The 15262-nt window shown below is 41.1% G+C and overlaps 1 protein-coding gene across 8 annotated transcripts in view; it reads right to left on the bottom strand.

The window, feature by feature from the left end:
• RARB (retinoic acid receptor beta) overlaps window positions 1–15262 on the bottom strand; it is a 321962-nt gene that overhangs the window by 33231 nt on the left and 273469 nt on the right. For all 8 annotated transcript variants that reach the window (XM_058042289.1, XM_058045096.1, XM_058041608.1 and 5 more), the window contains one exon: window positions 12359–12500. In XM_058042289.1, the coding sequence (XP_057898272.1) occupies window positions 12359–12500 (142 nt within the window). The remainder of the gene's footprint in view (window positions 1–12358; window positions 12501–15262) is intronic.

The raw sequence follows: 15262 nt of genomic DNA, 5'->3' as shown, positions 1-15262 counted from the left end.
CAGTTTGGGCGCCTGTGTCCAGCGAGGATGGTCTTCTCCAAGACTGTGGCAAGTGCAAGATGAAAGATGCACTAACAGAAGGGTTTCTATGAGGTCCTCAGGATGTTGTTCTAGGGTTACAACTCCCATGGGAAGCATGAGCTAAAACCTCAAGATTTCCAAAAGCAGAGGTTTATCAGTTCCTAAAAAAGCTGATGAACATCCACCTGCCCATCCAGCTGCAGAACTGCCCAGAGCATCTGGGTGAATGGTAGACACAGTACAGCCAAGCCCCCCAGGCCCTGGGATGTGCAACATGGAGGACAGGAACAGACCAGGCTCCTTCCTGGCCCCCCTTGTAACTCATCCCAAGGTTCTGCAAATCTGAACACAACAGACAACTCTTCATTTTGGGATTCAACCCAATGTTATTTTCAGCAAAGCTCTGTTGTGCTGGAACACCTCCAACCAGCTCAAGTTAAACAATTTGCCCAGAGAAAATGTTCAATGAAGGGGAAACATAAAAGTATGCACAGAAAGAGGCCTGAGTCCCCCTCTTTTCTAATCCATCACACAGCATTAGGGATTAAATACTCATTAAAATGTATATAATAAACTGTTAAGACAGGGTATCTAGTGATTCTTCTTAATTGCCTCATTTTTCCCACACCCTGGTTTCTAGGGAATATTTGTAAATATTCCTCCTCCATTAGTGCAAGGCCCCTGTACCAGAGAGTTACCTCCCTGCCTCAGTGCCCCAGCCAAGAAAGAAGACCCCAAACCTCATGGGTTTGTACTGTATGCTCTAGGAGTGGCAGCTGATATGCCTGTGTAGTTTATGTATGTTCACACTTTACAATGCCTGAGTTCTAGTAGGAATAATGTTCCTAATAAACATGTGAAATAGCTGTAGCTGACTCAGAAAACAACAGGAAAAGTTGCCAAGAAAAGGCTTTGACTCTCTTTTGAGGACAAACAGGATTTAAGCCTTCTTCAGAACTAAAGGAATAAAATATTTATGCGTATTCTCCTCTGTCCTTGTTTACTTTTCCCTGTGTTATGAGAGAGGTTTGAACATAAAAGGGCTTCTTTTTCTTATTAACAACTATCCTTGTGCTTCTATTTATTGTCTTTTTATTATTTGCATTCCTTTTCCATTTAAAATTATTTTCTGGGTGTTCTGATTTAATAGCAGTGTTCACCTGAAGAGGCATCCAAAGAAGGAGCAGGGGGGAAAGTATGCATTGAGCTTCTCTTCCAAATTATTGACAGGGAAAATCAAACATCTTTCTTGTAAAAATGTGCTGTCAAAAGGCTCTTATGAACTAACAGTCACTTGTTCCAGGGATCTGGATCACTTGGGTTTGATCCTGGTGCTATTCAATGGGATAACCAGATAGTGCAGCAGAGTACAATGTGGACTACAAGACCAAACACACACTGAGCTCTGGACTTCCTCACCAATCTGCACAAGACTCCTAATTGGAAACACAAGAGCTCCCTGCCCAAAAGCAGTAGACTGGTACTGTCAGAGAGCAACTTAAGTTCCTCCAAACCTAATGCTTCACCTTCCAGCATCAACAGCTTTCCCGTATCAGGAAAAAAACCACTCATTCATTCTTGAATGAAATTTCAGATGTGATGCTTTTTTGAGTGTCTTTTCCCAGTTATGTCTCCACTACAATCAACACATACCATGTCACAACTCACCTAGAAGAAGTGCTATGGCAAGAACGACATAGGAAAGATAGTCCTTGCAAGAAGCACAGCTATGGTGCAGTGAGGGATGCTGAACATGTGAGGTGCAGCAGTTCAGTGCATAAGGATATTCACTTACTGCTGATTTGTTCTCCTGGGCTGATGCCTCCTCTACTGGTGCCTCCACCTTACAAAATGGCTAAGACCTGTGCAATGCCACTATCAGCCTTCTTGAGAGAGAGAAGAAACTCTTGTGTATTAGCCAACATACTTAATTTTTATAACTATAAAAATTAGATCTCAATCTTTACCACTGCAACATTCTCTAGAAGTACACAGTATGTAAAATCACTGTACTTCATAAGACTACATGTAGCTTGTGGATTCTGTGAAATGTAAAACTCCCCATAAACTTCAGGATTTCCTAGCAATTTCCATTTTTTCTGTCTCTCTTCCATTGTATTACTATTTCCATGATGCAAACTGTAAATCAGCTTGTTGGAAGTTAAGAACAAGGAGAGATGGGAGGAAGCAAAGGATTTGCAGCAGCACCCATTGCACCAGGGCTGAGTGACAGCAGAAAACCTGTTAATGATGGAAACAGGAGGAGACAGAGCAGGTGAAAACAGTGTCCCTGGATCGACCAGAGTGTCAAGGAATGATGTCCTCTCCTGCTCCTTCAACCGTGCAGTGACATCTTCACCAAAACCACCTGCAAAGCGAATGGAGCTCAGCTCTCTGCCAGGGACCTGGCACCCCTCAGCCATCTGACAAACTGTGTGTGTGCCTGCTGCTGAAAGTGTTTCTAAAACACTTTATCACCCAGTATCATTCAATGTTTTAATATTGTAGTATCTCTGCAATGTTTTAATCCATCTTCACTGCTAAGTTTTCCTATTTAAGGCTTTTTTCCCCCCAAGCTCTCAAGTTTTACAGTAAAGAGTTTCCCAGTTTTCAAACACATCAAGTTCTGCCTTCAAGAAAATACTTCGGTGGAGCATCCACCTCCTTAACATAGGAAAAAAAAAAAAAGTGAAAATGCACAACACTATCTGCCAGTATTCCTTCTTCCCCCAAGTTTAAGAACAGCAAATGTTTTAAAATGTAACGCATTGAAAATGATAAAAATGTAATATGCTTTGTTAGTCTGTTATTGTCAATGGTTTGTAAAGTCCTCCCTCAGAGGATTGGACTTAAATCATTCATTAACTTGAAGATGATTGCTTTGTCCTGCAAAGGGGGAAGAACATGGATTTCTCAGATGTAACCCAATTTCCTAACAAAAAGAACCTGATGAAATTCAGTTACCAAAACAATCTATCATACCCTAAACAGAAGTGTAAATAAATTAAATTACAAAATGAGCTCCTACACCAAAGTCTTACTTTATGGAGAGTTTTAAAATTAACATTTCATTTGCTTCGAAGTTTGAGGAAAAAGAAAGAAAGAAAAGTAGGTCAGCATGTTTCCCCAGCATGTCTTTCTGACTCCATTAAAACTGTCTGTCAGATGACTAACCATGCCTGTAATCCAACTAAAAGCATGTTTGCTTTCTGTTGCACTTTTTGCCAGGGGAAAGGAAGAATTCCACTTAGCTTTAACTCTGAAATTCAGGTAAATGTCTCCAAAGTCAGACAATTTCCTCACATTTATTTACCAAATCTGTTTATATCAACAACAAGCAACTGGTTATGGATGCATGGCACTGAGAAACGATCCCACAGCTCATTAAATGCCGATCAGCCACAGGCACCGCCTGTAGGGCTTTAAGCTACAACTTGTAGAAGTCAGGTTTCAGAGCTGTGGTCTGATTGACAGACTTTTCATGAGACCTAGATTTAAACATTTAAGAGCTTTCAGAAACAGGCAAGCATGCAAACAAATACTGGAGTAAAATAAGATGGGGCAAAACCATTTCTGTTCATTTTGGGCTAGAGGACATTAAAAATTCTAACGCCTTATGATCTCTCTTTTTCCTTTTATAGAATTGGCAGCTGAGTGTTATTTAAGTTTGGATAGAAAGGGTGCTATTTCTACTCCTTGTACACCATCTACTTTAAAAAATCCTTTACACTTTCCACATGAGCGCTGTAGAACTGGAAATTAACTGTTCCGATGTATTTTAAAACGAGCATGTGATACAAAGTCAAACTAAAAACAAATCGAGGCTATTTTTAGAGCCCAGTCCTAGGGCCAGCATCGCAGCAGGAGGAGCTGCAACGTGTCAGTCGGCTTATCGCAGGCACGGCAGTGGAAAACTCCCTCTGCTCTAACAATTCATCCAGCAGATGAAAGCGAGAGCCTGACAGCAGCAGAGGGAAATCCATGGCCTTGTCTGCTTATGGAGAGATCTTCCTAAAGCGTCTTTGAGCGCTTACGGGTTTCTGAGTGCCTGCTTTCCGTCTTCCACACCATCAGCACGGGAGCTGCTCTCCGCAGAGAGGCCAGGGGAAGCTCTGCTGCTTGGCCCTTTGCAGAGGCACCCACCCTGTGCAAGACTGTCTGCAGTAAAGTGATCACCAGGAGAACAAAAGTTTGGGGATATAAACCAGCAGGAAGAGATACACACTCTCCCATTTGTTTCTTCTGAGGAGAAGGACCAAATAAGCCTCTCCTTTGATAGAGAGTCCTTCAGGAACATTCGGGTTGCTGCAGTTCAGACTTCCCAGAACTCTTGGGAACAATTTACTTCATTTCTCATGAACCTTGGCTACTGTAGATAACATTTTCAGGTTGGCCTGACAACCAAATAAGCCATGTTTAGCTTCAAGGCCCAGAACACTGGCAATTTGCTCGTTCCCAGACTGATATTTATCTCATTGACATTTCTCCATCCTTCGGATTCAACATCCCAAAATAAAAAAAAAAAAATAGGGAGAAAAAAAGGAGCATTCAAAGGAAGAAAAAAGATACCAGAGAAACCAGAAGGGCCAATAGAAAGCACAAGCCACACAGCACAATGGCAATTAGAAAGAGAGATGCAAAGATGCCCCGCGTCCCCAAACAACAAAATGATCCGAATGAGGAATAGGAAGCAGTGAACTGAGTGCATAAAGGAAGAATGGAAGCTCTGAAACAAAGCTTTTGAGGTCATGGGATTGGGGTCTCAGCAGTTATGTCCGCATGACAAAGCAAATGTGGCCTCAGCATCATTCTTAGGAGAGCAAGGACTGGGAAGGGACTGGCTACTTCAGGGTTTCCCATCTGCTCTGACAGCAGCATTGCCCAGCACAGGACAAGGCAGAAAGGATAACCAGGGTTTTCCTTGCCACGAAAGCAGCTGGGATACTAAACTGAAGAAGAGGCAAAGGCAACCTGCAATGGCAACACAAATGCATAGAGCCAGTGTCTTTACATGTACAATTTGGAATAATGCTATGAACCAAAGCAGGGGATGAGAAATAACAGAAAAATGCTAGAAAAAGAACAAAATCTATGTTGAGAAGAGATTTTGTAAGAGATACCTGCCCAAAATGTCTGGGAAACTGATGGAAAACATCTGATGAATCCTAAACCACCCCAAAAGTGTAAAATGAAAACTAAGACCCGTGTCAATGCCAACTGTTCTCAAGAAAAAGCCCCATGTCCAGAGAAGGACTTCCTCAGAAGGTGACACATGCCAGGACTGCCACAGAAACCTGAGCTGCAAGCACCAACAGACTCACTATGGGCACCTTTAAAATCAGAATGGCTTCAGCAAGGTCTGTGGACTTTGCTAGAGCACAGAGTAGTAGCGAGCACTTCTCTGGAGTGTGCTGCAGATCTAAGCAGAAATTAGACTGTGTGTGCATTATGCTTTTCCCAGGCTCTAGTTACCTTAAGTTTCACCTGTAATGAAAGAAAAGTTACTTGTGCAAGGACTCTGGGCCACTCAGCTGAGTATCTTCCACACGACATGATTGAGAGCCTTTCAGAAAGTCCTTTCCTAAAGCACATCTCTTTTAGAGCATGCTTGTGTGTGGCAGTACAAATGATTAGTGTAATAACTTTAGAAGTGTCACAAATTTAATAAAACACCTTGTTAAGCAAAAAACATAAGAAAGGCACACATTTACAGTCATTGAGGACTAGGATTGATGGATGCAGACAAAGGCTGCAGAGAGCACACGAGCCCTGGTAACTTCTGCCAGGATCTGTGTTGTCATAGAGACAGCAGAGAGCGTTGAAAAGTTCACAACGGTAGCTATACCTTAGTGAATAAGTCTTAATGTAACTTCCAGCTGAGGACATGTAATCAATCTCTGTATGAGCTTATTGAAGGAATTCCCTTTATGCTTACTCAGTCCTCAAGAGCCTAAAATGAGGGAAAATATTTTAAAATATATATTTTACTACTTTTGAAGACAAGCCAAGCGCTTCTTTAGAACTGGGAGAGTAGGGATGGTAGTGGCAGGAAGATAACTGTTTCTTTTGAAAAAGAAATTATGTAAAACGTGAAAAACTTGATATTCAATTAAAAAAATCCCCAAACACTAGCACCAACCAAAAGAAAAAGCAAAGAAATGGTAATTCTAGAGCAGCCTGGCAAGTTTGGCCACACGCAGCAGTTTCTTCCCCTTTCCCCAGACACTTTCCTGGCAAAGGTGGTTGCAGCCCTGGCATTTCACTGCTGCTCTTCTGCTGTTGGGTTCAATCAACTCATCCCCTTTTACACTGCAAAACACAAGACTTTCCCTGTTCTCTCTCCCCTCTTCATGCCTTTCTCCTGGCATCTCCCTTTCCAGTGGCATTTGACCCCTGGTTTACCTTCCTCAGGGCAGCAGCACCCCGTGACCTTTCTCGGGTCCCTGCTCCGGGCTGTGTCCCACCACTTGGGAGGTATGGGACACTGCAGCCCACAACGAGCAGCACAGAAACAGTGCCAGGGGTTGTTTATTGGCTGAGGTCTTCAATTCTTAGCTTACACAATTATGGGGTTTCTATGCAAGTAAGGGGGAAAAAAAATTTGCAGCACTAGCATGCTGCAGTTTAAAGTTACAGCTATTTGCATAATGCCTGAAAGGCAAGGAATAGAAGAAAAAGAGAACATTAGGATGCTATTCTTACCTTTCCCTAACATTTTAGGATATAAAGATCAGACTAATTACCAGACAGTCTTGAGCTGAGCAGGGTTCACTAATCACACTCCGCTTGAGGAATTAGGAGAGAATTTACTTAGCCGCATCATGAAAGGTGCCAATAAATTGTTCAGCTGGAGAGTTAACATAATAAAAAAAATCATTTTTTATGTTATTTTCTTTAGCAGTTTATTAATTGCTGCCTGAAATACTTTTCTGAAACACAACGAGCTGCAAATGAATTCATGGGCTATTAATCTGCTGTACATGGCACTGGAGGGAAAGCTCATTAGGTGAGTTGATGCAATTACTGCTATTACATAACCATCTTCACAGAACATAGAGTAAATTATGGATAATAACATTCAATCTAAGTTGCTCCTTTAAACATTAAAGCTGGCAAGTGAAAAATCAGGGGTATGCAAAATCAGGGGTAAAGGCTAAAACACAGAAGAAGCAGACCCCAAAAGGAGAAAGGAAAGCAGATCTGCTTCTTTGAAGACAAAAAAACTACGCTTTTTTTGAAGATAAAAAAAGCAAGAGATGTTTATTTAACCATGGGAAACAATGCACAATAAGTAGAGCACAGTTCTCTACAAGAGAATTTTAATTGTATGTAGATCATTTGCAGCCACCCAGCATAACAAAGTGTGCATTATCACTGGCAGAGCACAGGCTGACACTAGAGCACTGTGGTTTTTATTGCAGGGAAGACCCTTCCCCATTAGCTTTGCTGTCATCTTAAAACAATCTCCCCATTAGTGACATTGAGAGTTTGGCATTAACTTTTAAAAGTTTCCAAATTTTCAACCCAAACAAAAGAAATTACAAGATTTCCTATCTGATTAGCAACTGAAAAAAATCTTCAAAACAATCTGTCCTTAAAAAGCAAAATTAAAAATATGTGATCTCTATGGTTTGGGCATAGCTTCCCCACTAACTGTATTTCCAATTCTTAATTTAATTGGTATTTTCACAGTTAACATCTTTCTACTTTCAAAGCACTCACGATACAAGGTCTCCCAGCCCCTGTGAAAAGACGTAATTTTCATCTCTCAAGACAGGAAAGACAGAATAATCAGCTTGTACGGTTTAGAGAGAGGAATTAGTCCCAGAACAGAATTCAGGGGTTTGTGATTTCTACTCTGATATTTAGCTCCTGCCTCTCGAGAAAGCAAGTTAACAGGCAAGGCAACTACTCTGGAATTTTTGAAAAAGCCCCCAGCCACTCTGTGGTATTTAGGCATCCAGTTAAAAATCTAGCCTGTAGCAAAGCAGAAACAATTCCTAAATCCAGTGCTTCCTGCTGGCTGAAAAGAATAAAACAACCCCAGTTCAGTTCTGACTAACATCTAAATAAAGATTGCATGCATTCTAATTAGTTTACTTTAAAATGACATCAGTGAAATCTGCATGAACTTCCCAAATGCAACTATGCAGACTAGCCCTCCACTTAGCCACTCACTGTGGATGGAATCATGCTTCATTAAAGAGACTGAAAAAATTAAAGAGAAATAAAAAATACAAACATGACAGTTCCTCAAGTTGATGTTTCCTGCTTGCCAATTTCAACTAGAACAAAAATAAGTATATCCATTCAATCTATTGTTCAGTAGCAGAATGTAATCACATGTTCCAAGAAGCATGAACATTTAAATATTATAAGACTCAAGTCTGTGACAAAGAGTAACAGACATTTCTGGGCAAGTTAAAAAAATCCCCAACAAATACCGAGCACAGAAACCAGATTCTCTCCTCTTCATGATAATTCCCCTGCATTCCCTCCCTTCCTCCTTCCCTTCCTCCAGAGAGGTTAATTGTAAGCAGATTTGCAAATCTGAACATTGCTTCAGTGCACTGAAGTAATCTGGAACAATTCTGGGCCTTTACAAACATAATTTCACTCTATTAGAGCTCACTGCAGACAAGATTTATGCCAGTATAGAGAGGGCTTCTCTGCATCACACCCTAGTACGTGGGCTGCGTTGTGTCTGAGGGGACCCCAAAGATCATCAAGTACAGTGACAGTCCCTGCAGCCCACACAGTTTATGAAAAAGGATGGAAGTGGAAGTGCTGCTGGGCTAAGCTGGGCAGTTGCGGCAGAAAGGAGCTCCATTTTCTTCCCCCTTATACCCTACAAAAAAATCCAGTTTAGGCTCTCTTTATGAGCAGGCTTCACCTTACAAAGTGACTGCTGCAGCATCCTGCTTGAAAGAGTCCATTCTTGTGGGCGAGTTTTGCCCAGCTTCCTGCGTGCTCCCCTAATTGCAGGAGGCAGCGCCGAGTGTGACCCCTGGGCAGCTCCTGAGCACCCAGCGAGCGGCTGGCGGGCACCTGGGGTCACACCGAGGATGGGGCTTCAACAGCAGCCTTGAGACCACGTAATAGAAGGGCAAAGGTTAGTTTCCTAAGGCTCTCCATCACATAATGAGCCACTGTCAGCCTGTGCAGCCTTCTCACTTCAGCAGCAGCAAGAAAAGAATCCTGCATGATCACCGTTTGTCTCGATGTGGTGATTCAGAACACCAAACAGACTGGGAGGTTACGAAGGACAGAAGAGGTCTGGAGTGGGGTCCAGAGCCTCAGCTGCACCCACACTGCCCTAAGCACTCCTCCAGGAGCTGAGGTGGGACAGCCATATAACAATGCCCAAACCTGGTGCGGCGCTGGTGGAGGGACTGGCTCCAGGCCCTGAACCGGGAGCTGCAGCTCAGGTTTCAGTGACAAAGCTCTGGAGTTTCTGAAGGAAGGGTATCTGATTAAAGACAGCAGGGTTTTATTTCAAGCTGTGTTTTGTCCTGTTGTAGGGATGATAAGGCAGTCATCACTAAGTCGTTTCCCCTCACACTTTTTGTCTTGCCTATCTGGAGCACAAACTTTTTGCAACAGGGACTACACAATGAAAGATGGTCCCTACACTAGTGGGATCCAGTTTCAGCAAGTCTTGCAGATATTATCACAAGGCAAATAGCTCCAGTCCTGCCCTGGAGGTAGTGTAGTTATTGACCTCTTGATCAGATCTGGGGAGTAAAATGGGGTCGAAGATAGCTTTTTTCCCCCTACAGGAACAAAACAACATATAGAGAAATGCAAATTTGCTGCATTCCTTTATCATCTCACTTCATTCTCTGAAACAAGATAAAGGCATACAAGAAATGCTCAGTATCTCTTCTCTTTCAAACACTGTACCCCCATTCTTAAATCTCTAGGTATCACACTGGCTATGCACCCAGTTCCCATCTCTCCTCTCATGTTTGTGAGGAACACTCATTAAGCTCAAAGGGAGCTGCATATGCAGGTACTTTTGCATGCCCTTTAAAGACAGAACAAATAAACACAGGACTGCAGCTTTTAAGCACAGATTACTCTGTATACTGAAAACCAGTATCTACTCCTCCTTAGCTCCTGGGAACAGACCTTGGGGTTTCTATTTGCAGGTGCCATCATGATTACTTTCCCCAACTGGGACTGCTTTGAGCATTGTAGGCTTGTTTCCCTGTGAGATTTCTCTGATACTTTTTTCTGTCCTTTGTTCATGGCTTTCACATTACAAGATAACAGAACTGTAAGAAGACAAAAAAATAAAATGTGAATAATGCACTGGGGGAAAAAGAAAAACCTCTATCTGGTAAGAAAAAGCCGAATGACAGATGTGCCTTTGTTTACATAAACTTCTAAAGAAATGGAGTTAAAATCTAGAGATATGTATGAAAGAAGGTCAGATAAGAAAATAGTTTCTCAAATCTCTTAAGAGATGAAAAGCTCCTGTTTATGAAGGGATAACACAGAATCACTTCAGACTTAGTTCTTAAACCCAGAAGACAAGACACACTGCATTCAAACTGATGACATTTAAAATAATTTCCCTGTTCCCTTACAAATGCCTTCTACAGAAATGCAGCCAGAGGACATCCCTCACTTTTCTCCAGGATCCTCTGTTCCCCCTCCAACCTGTTATCCCCTTTTCAGTGCCTGTACAATTTTGAGATAAAGGCAACTGCCAAAGGGCAATTTCACTTAGTTTACCCCAGAAAACAGGCAGAGCAAAACCTTAACTCCTGCTGGCAAAGCTCCAGCTACCCTATGGGAAAAAACAATCCATCACCTAAAAGGCAGTAAGTCTTTCTAGTTTATCCAAAGTAACTTTGGTTAACATGTTGGAAATACTGCTGATACTTCCAAAACCTACTCCGATGTGACGTTACAGCATTTAATAAGATTACTACTTCACGTCAGCAATAAAGTCCTTAGGAACTCAAGACCCTCAGGTGAGAAAAGTGCTTTTTCTTCTCTTCCAAACTACATCATACTGTTTTTATAAAAAAAAAAAAAAAAAAAAAAAGCAGCTTCATGTGCACTTAATATGCAGTGAAAGAGCTATGAATAAAATCCTCCTCATTCAATTTCATATCTTTGCATTTTAGCCTACCTTCTCCTTTACTCCCATCATAGTCTCCACTCCAACAGATCTATACCTAAGTACAGATAAGTGCACTTCAGGCACACAAGAAAACTCAACACAGACAGTGAATTCATGGAAATCCTAAGACCTCCTCCCTTAGTAGCTTGAAACTTTCCAATATCCAGAATTTCACATTTCCATGAAAAGGAGCTGGAAACACAGCACAATGGTCCAAAGGATGTACCTGGTTCTTTCTCCACCTCTCAGCACTCTTTCTCTGACAGGAGAGGGTGAGAGAGAGAAATGGCATACAGGGAGGAGGGACAAATGCAACTGTAGGACCTCCAGCTCCTGACCAAGTACAGAAAAGGGAATTACTGGGATGCCACACACAATTCAGAGATGTAAAATGCTGAAGATGAGAACCAGTTTAAATCACAGTTCAGACATAAATGCCTCATCATCATCAATTTTTCTTTTTCTGTGATCTTATACTCTCTCCAAGAAACTCTTGTGGGTGAATTAAAGTTAAGAACTGGTTGGGCAATTTTCCCTCCTCTCTTATGCACACACTGCAAATTTCTGTAGAGGTTATTACTGGTATTGACCTACTGACACCAGGAACATCGCTGATAGAGGTAAAAACCCTCAACAATCAAACAGATCACTACACCAGAGACTTTTTTGCTACTGCAATCAATCCAATCAAAAATGAGAAAGTTTCAGAAGCATTACCCCATGGGATCTGAAAAAGGCATTTTTAGCTATATTTTCAGTCTTGATGGGGATATCAATAAACTGGAAAAAGAGAGTATCACATATTTCTACATAAATATTTTAAAATGTTAATTTAAAGGGCAAACCAGAGATTTCTACAAAAGAAGGGAGGGAGAGGAAAATCCTGTGGGGTTTTGGTGTGCCTTGCATAGTCAGATTTACTGGCTTTGCAGGTTTAGAGAAGAGCATTTGCCAGCTCATTTCACCTTTCAGAGAGGGTCCAGGCAGTAAGAACACACAGCTTTTAGGCTGCAGTGTTAAGGACTCAGAAGTCTGTAAATACAGGTCTAAAGTTGTGTAACAAATTCATACTCCTTTTCCTCCATACAAATGCAGATATTGGCTTCAATCACATAATTGCATAATCATTTTTTTCCCCTTAGGACTGACTGCCACATACATGTAGGATATGACAAACAATAAATTGTTTCTGAGACAACTTACATTCTTTGGACATTCCCACTTCAAAGCACTTCTGTAGTCTGCAGTACTGGCAGCGATTTCTGGTAACTTTATTGATAACACAGTTTTTATCTCTGTGACATGTGTAAACCATGTTCTTTTGGATACTCCTGCGGAAAAAGCCCTGGAATCAAGAAAAAAAGAAAATCAAGTAAGCTTCTGAGCTTTCCATAAACCATAGAGACAGGCATGTTGCTTTAAAGTAACAAAACTAATTCAAAGTTATGGCTGGAATATGGCATCTTTAAAGACTCAGTCTTACTATAATTTAGTACTGTTTGTTGCAACATAAGACTCATCTCCTAAATAAAAACTAATTATCTGATGCAACCTAAGGCCAAAATAAACAAAGCTAGAACTAGTAAGAGCATTCAGGAAATTAAGTTCTGGATTTTACAAAAAAAGCTCAACTAAAAATTGTTTGAGCTTATGAATGTAAGTAATGAGTTGGGTAAACAACAGCCTTCCTAACAGATCCACTTGGAAGTCAGACACTCATCCAATAACAAACAGACTTACTCAGCCTGAAGGTCCCATCTATTTTTGTTACTGCAGAGACTCTCTAGTTTGAAGACTGTACCTCAAAAGAGAAATAATCTGAAACCCAGGTCTCTTAACTGCTGAAACTCCTACAGCAATTAATGAGGCTTCTGCAGGTGAAAGAGTTCCAGCATCAGGTTATTGAGTTGTGAACTTGTAAAAGTTGCCAATTACAGCACTTTTTTCTTACTCAGATACAGCTGTGAAAATAATCAAGTAATTACAGTGATCTTGAACAGAAATTAAAGAAACCTAGAGGTCTGGTTTGTACTTAAGGAACACCATTTAACTGAAATCCTCCTTCAACAAGTGAAAAACAGAAAAATAGCCATAAATGGTAAGGTTAGGTGGCACAGAAAAAAGTCAAAGCCCAAGTTAATTTCACTAAACCCTAAGCTTTAGATAATATCATGTAATAATGAAGAAAAAAAAAGGAGGATTACTTTAAGCATTTTAGAGCTCAACCCACAGATATTCAGGAAAAGTATTTCTACAACAGACATTTGGAAATTTGACAGCACTATTTAACCTTCTCACTCAGATTTTGAAAATGGTTTCAGCAAGCACCAGGGTCAAATTTCAGTCAACATCATAACATTATGGAAGAATAGTTAGCAATTTAATATTTGTTGGAGGGCTTGAGAGGTTAAAACTCTTCAACCAGCCACATGTTTATACCCTACAGGGAAGCTGTAAACTCGATGCCGCAGACGATAGCTCTGTGCCCACAATGCATTAGTCTAAAGATGCAATCATGGGAAGCTATAAAACTGGCTCTCCTCAAGGTGCTCACCAAGACACGTGTGCAGCTCAAGAGACAAAACTCCCCTCAAGAGACAAAACTTCAGAGCTGACTGAGAGACTTTCTGGCTATATGATCAGGGAGTGGTAGGGCAGGCAGCAAGGGCTGGTCATAAATTCCTTGCACAACCAACGTGCTATAGGTGCTAATGTTATGAAAATACCTCAGATTCACTCAGAACTGAAAAATGCCTCCTTAATCACGTAACCCCTGGCAAAAGTTTTCTGTAGTTCTTGCACAGGCAAGCCTCATCCTGAGGTTAGCTCCTCTGATTTAGGAGATATTTATTACTACCATCAAAGTGGTAAATAAAAACTCTCCACATCTTTTCCTTAAGCTACTGGACCCAGAAGAAGAATTTAAAGCTATTTGTTTGGATAATTAAAACCTTTCAAGTTATTAATAAATACTGCTATTTCATATTCTACACTTCTGATCACTAACACTGCTTCAATTGTTGCAATGGCAAGTATGGCAATTGTATGTACATTTGTTTCCTTGCCAAAAAGAAAATTTATGGCAATATTCACTCCTTTCTTGCTTTGATATTCTCCTGTGATGCCTGGGTCTGGGGTAATTGCTGATATGGCTAGCAACAGTGAGGCACCTATGGCATCTATTTTGGTTTAATTCAACAGGCAGAAAATGTGAGCTGTGCTGTCTCTCTATAGCTTATTTGGCCATCATTTTCTAGCTGGGAAGACACAGGATAAGCCAAAACCGCTAACTTCTATGGCAGCCACCCAGCCTAATCCAGTGCTGCTGCAGGTGATTTAACATCCACAGCCACCAATGGCATTACTCTCCTACCACCAGCCCGACAGGGCAAGAAACAAAATGGCCCAAATGAAACAAGTCACCCAACACTGGGAAAAGAAGAGACAGTCTTCTCTAAATGCATCTGTACTCTACCAAAATATAACCAGTAGCTGATGGCATCTACTGATCAGTTGCTCTGATATATAGCTGCAGGGTGTGCATCCTTATAACCAGGGTTTAATTACAGCCCATCAGGAAGGAAAGCAGAGGAGGCTGCCTAAGTCCTTACCAGACAAACTTGACCACACAGTGAAGCTGAAAAATGTGATCCATCTGCAGACAGCAAGTATAAAGCATTCATGAACTCATTACTAATAAAAAAGGCTTAAGAAGAACAAATTTGGAAAAGGCAGATCTCCAGGTCGAAATGAAGACAGTTTCCTCATCAGCCTAACCTCCCCAGGCAATGTCCTCCACAGAGTGAAAGACATAGAGAAGGATACTAACTGTGGAAGCTTTGACTGCTGTTTGACAAATTACTTTTTAAGACCTGTATCTGATTTTCTTCCCGCACTTAATCATGGAACCTAAATAAAAATGAACTTGTTTACACAAAATATTCAAGTGAAAAAAAGGTGTAATGTGGTTCTGGTCAAAGCTAAGAACATTATTCTCAACAATGTATTAGTGCCCACTCACCAGTATTCTTCTCAAAGTCAGCATTGGGATACCATTCCTTGTAACATTTGTGACAAACTAATTTTAAAAGATCAGCAACACATCAT

The sequence above is a fragment of the Melospiza georgiana genome, chromosome 1 (genome assembly GCF_028018845.1).
Source record: "Melospiza georgiana isolate bMelGeo1 chromosome 1, bMelGeo1.pri, whole genome shotgun sequence".
Classification (NCBI taxonomy): domain Eukaryota; kingdom Metazoa; phylum Chordata; class Aves; order Passeriformes; family Passerellidae; genus Melospiza; species Melospiza georgiana.
This window is presented reverse-complemented; position numbering and strand designations above follow the sequence as displayed.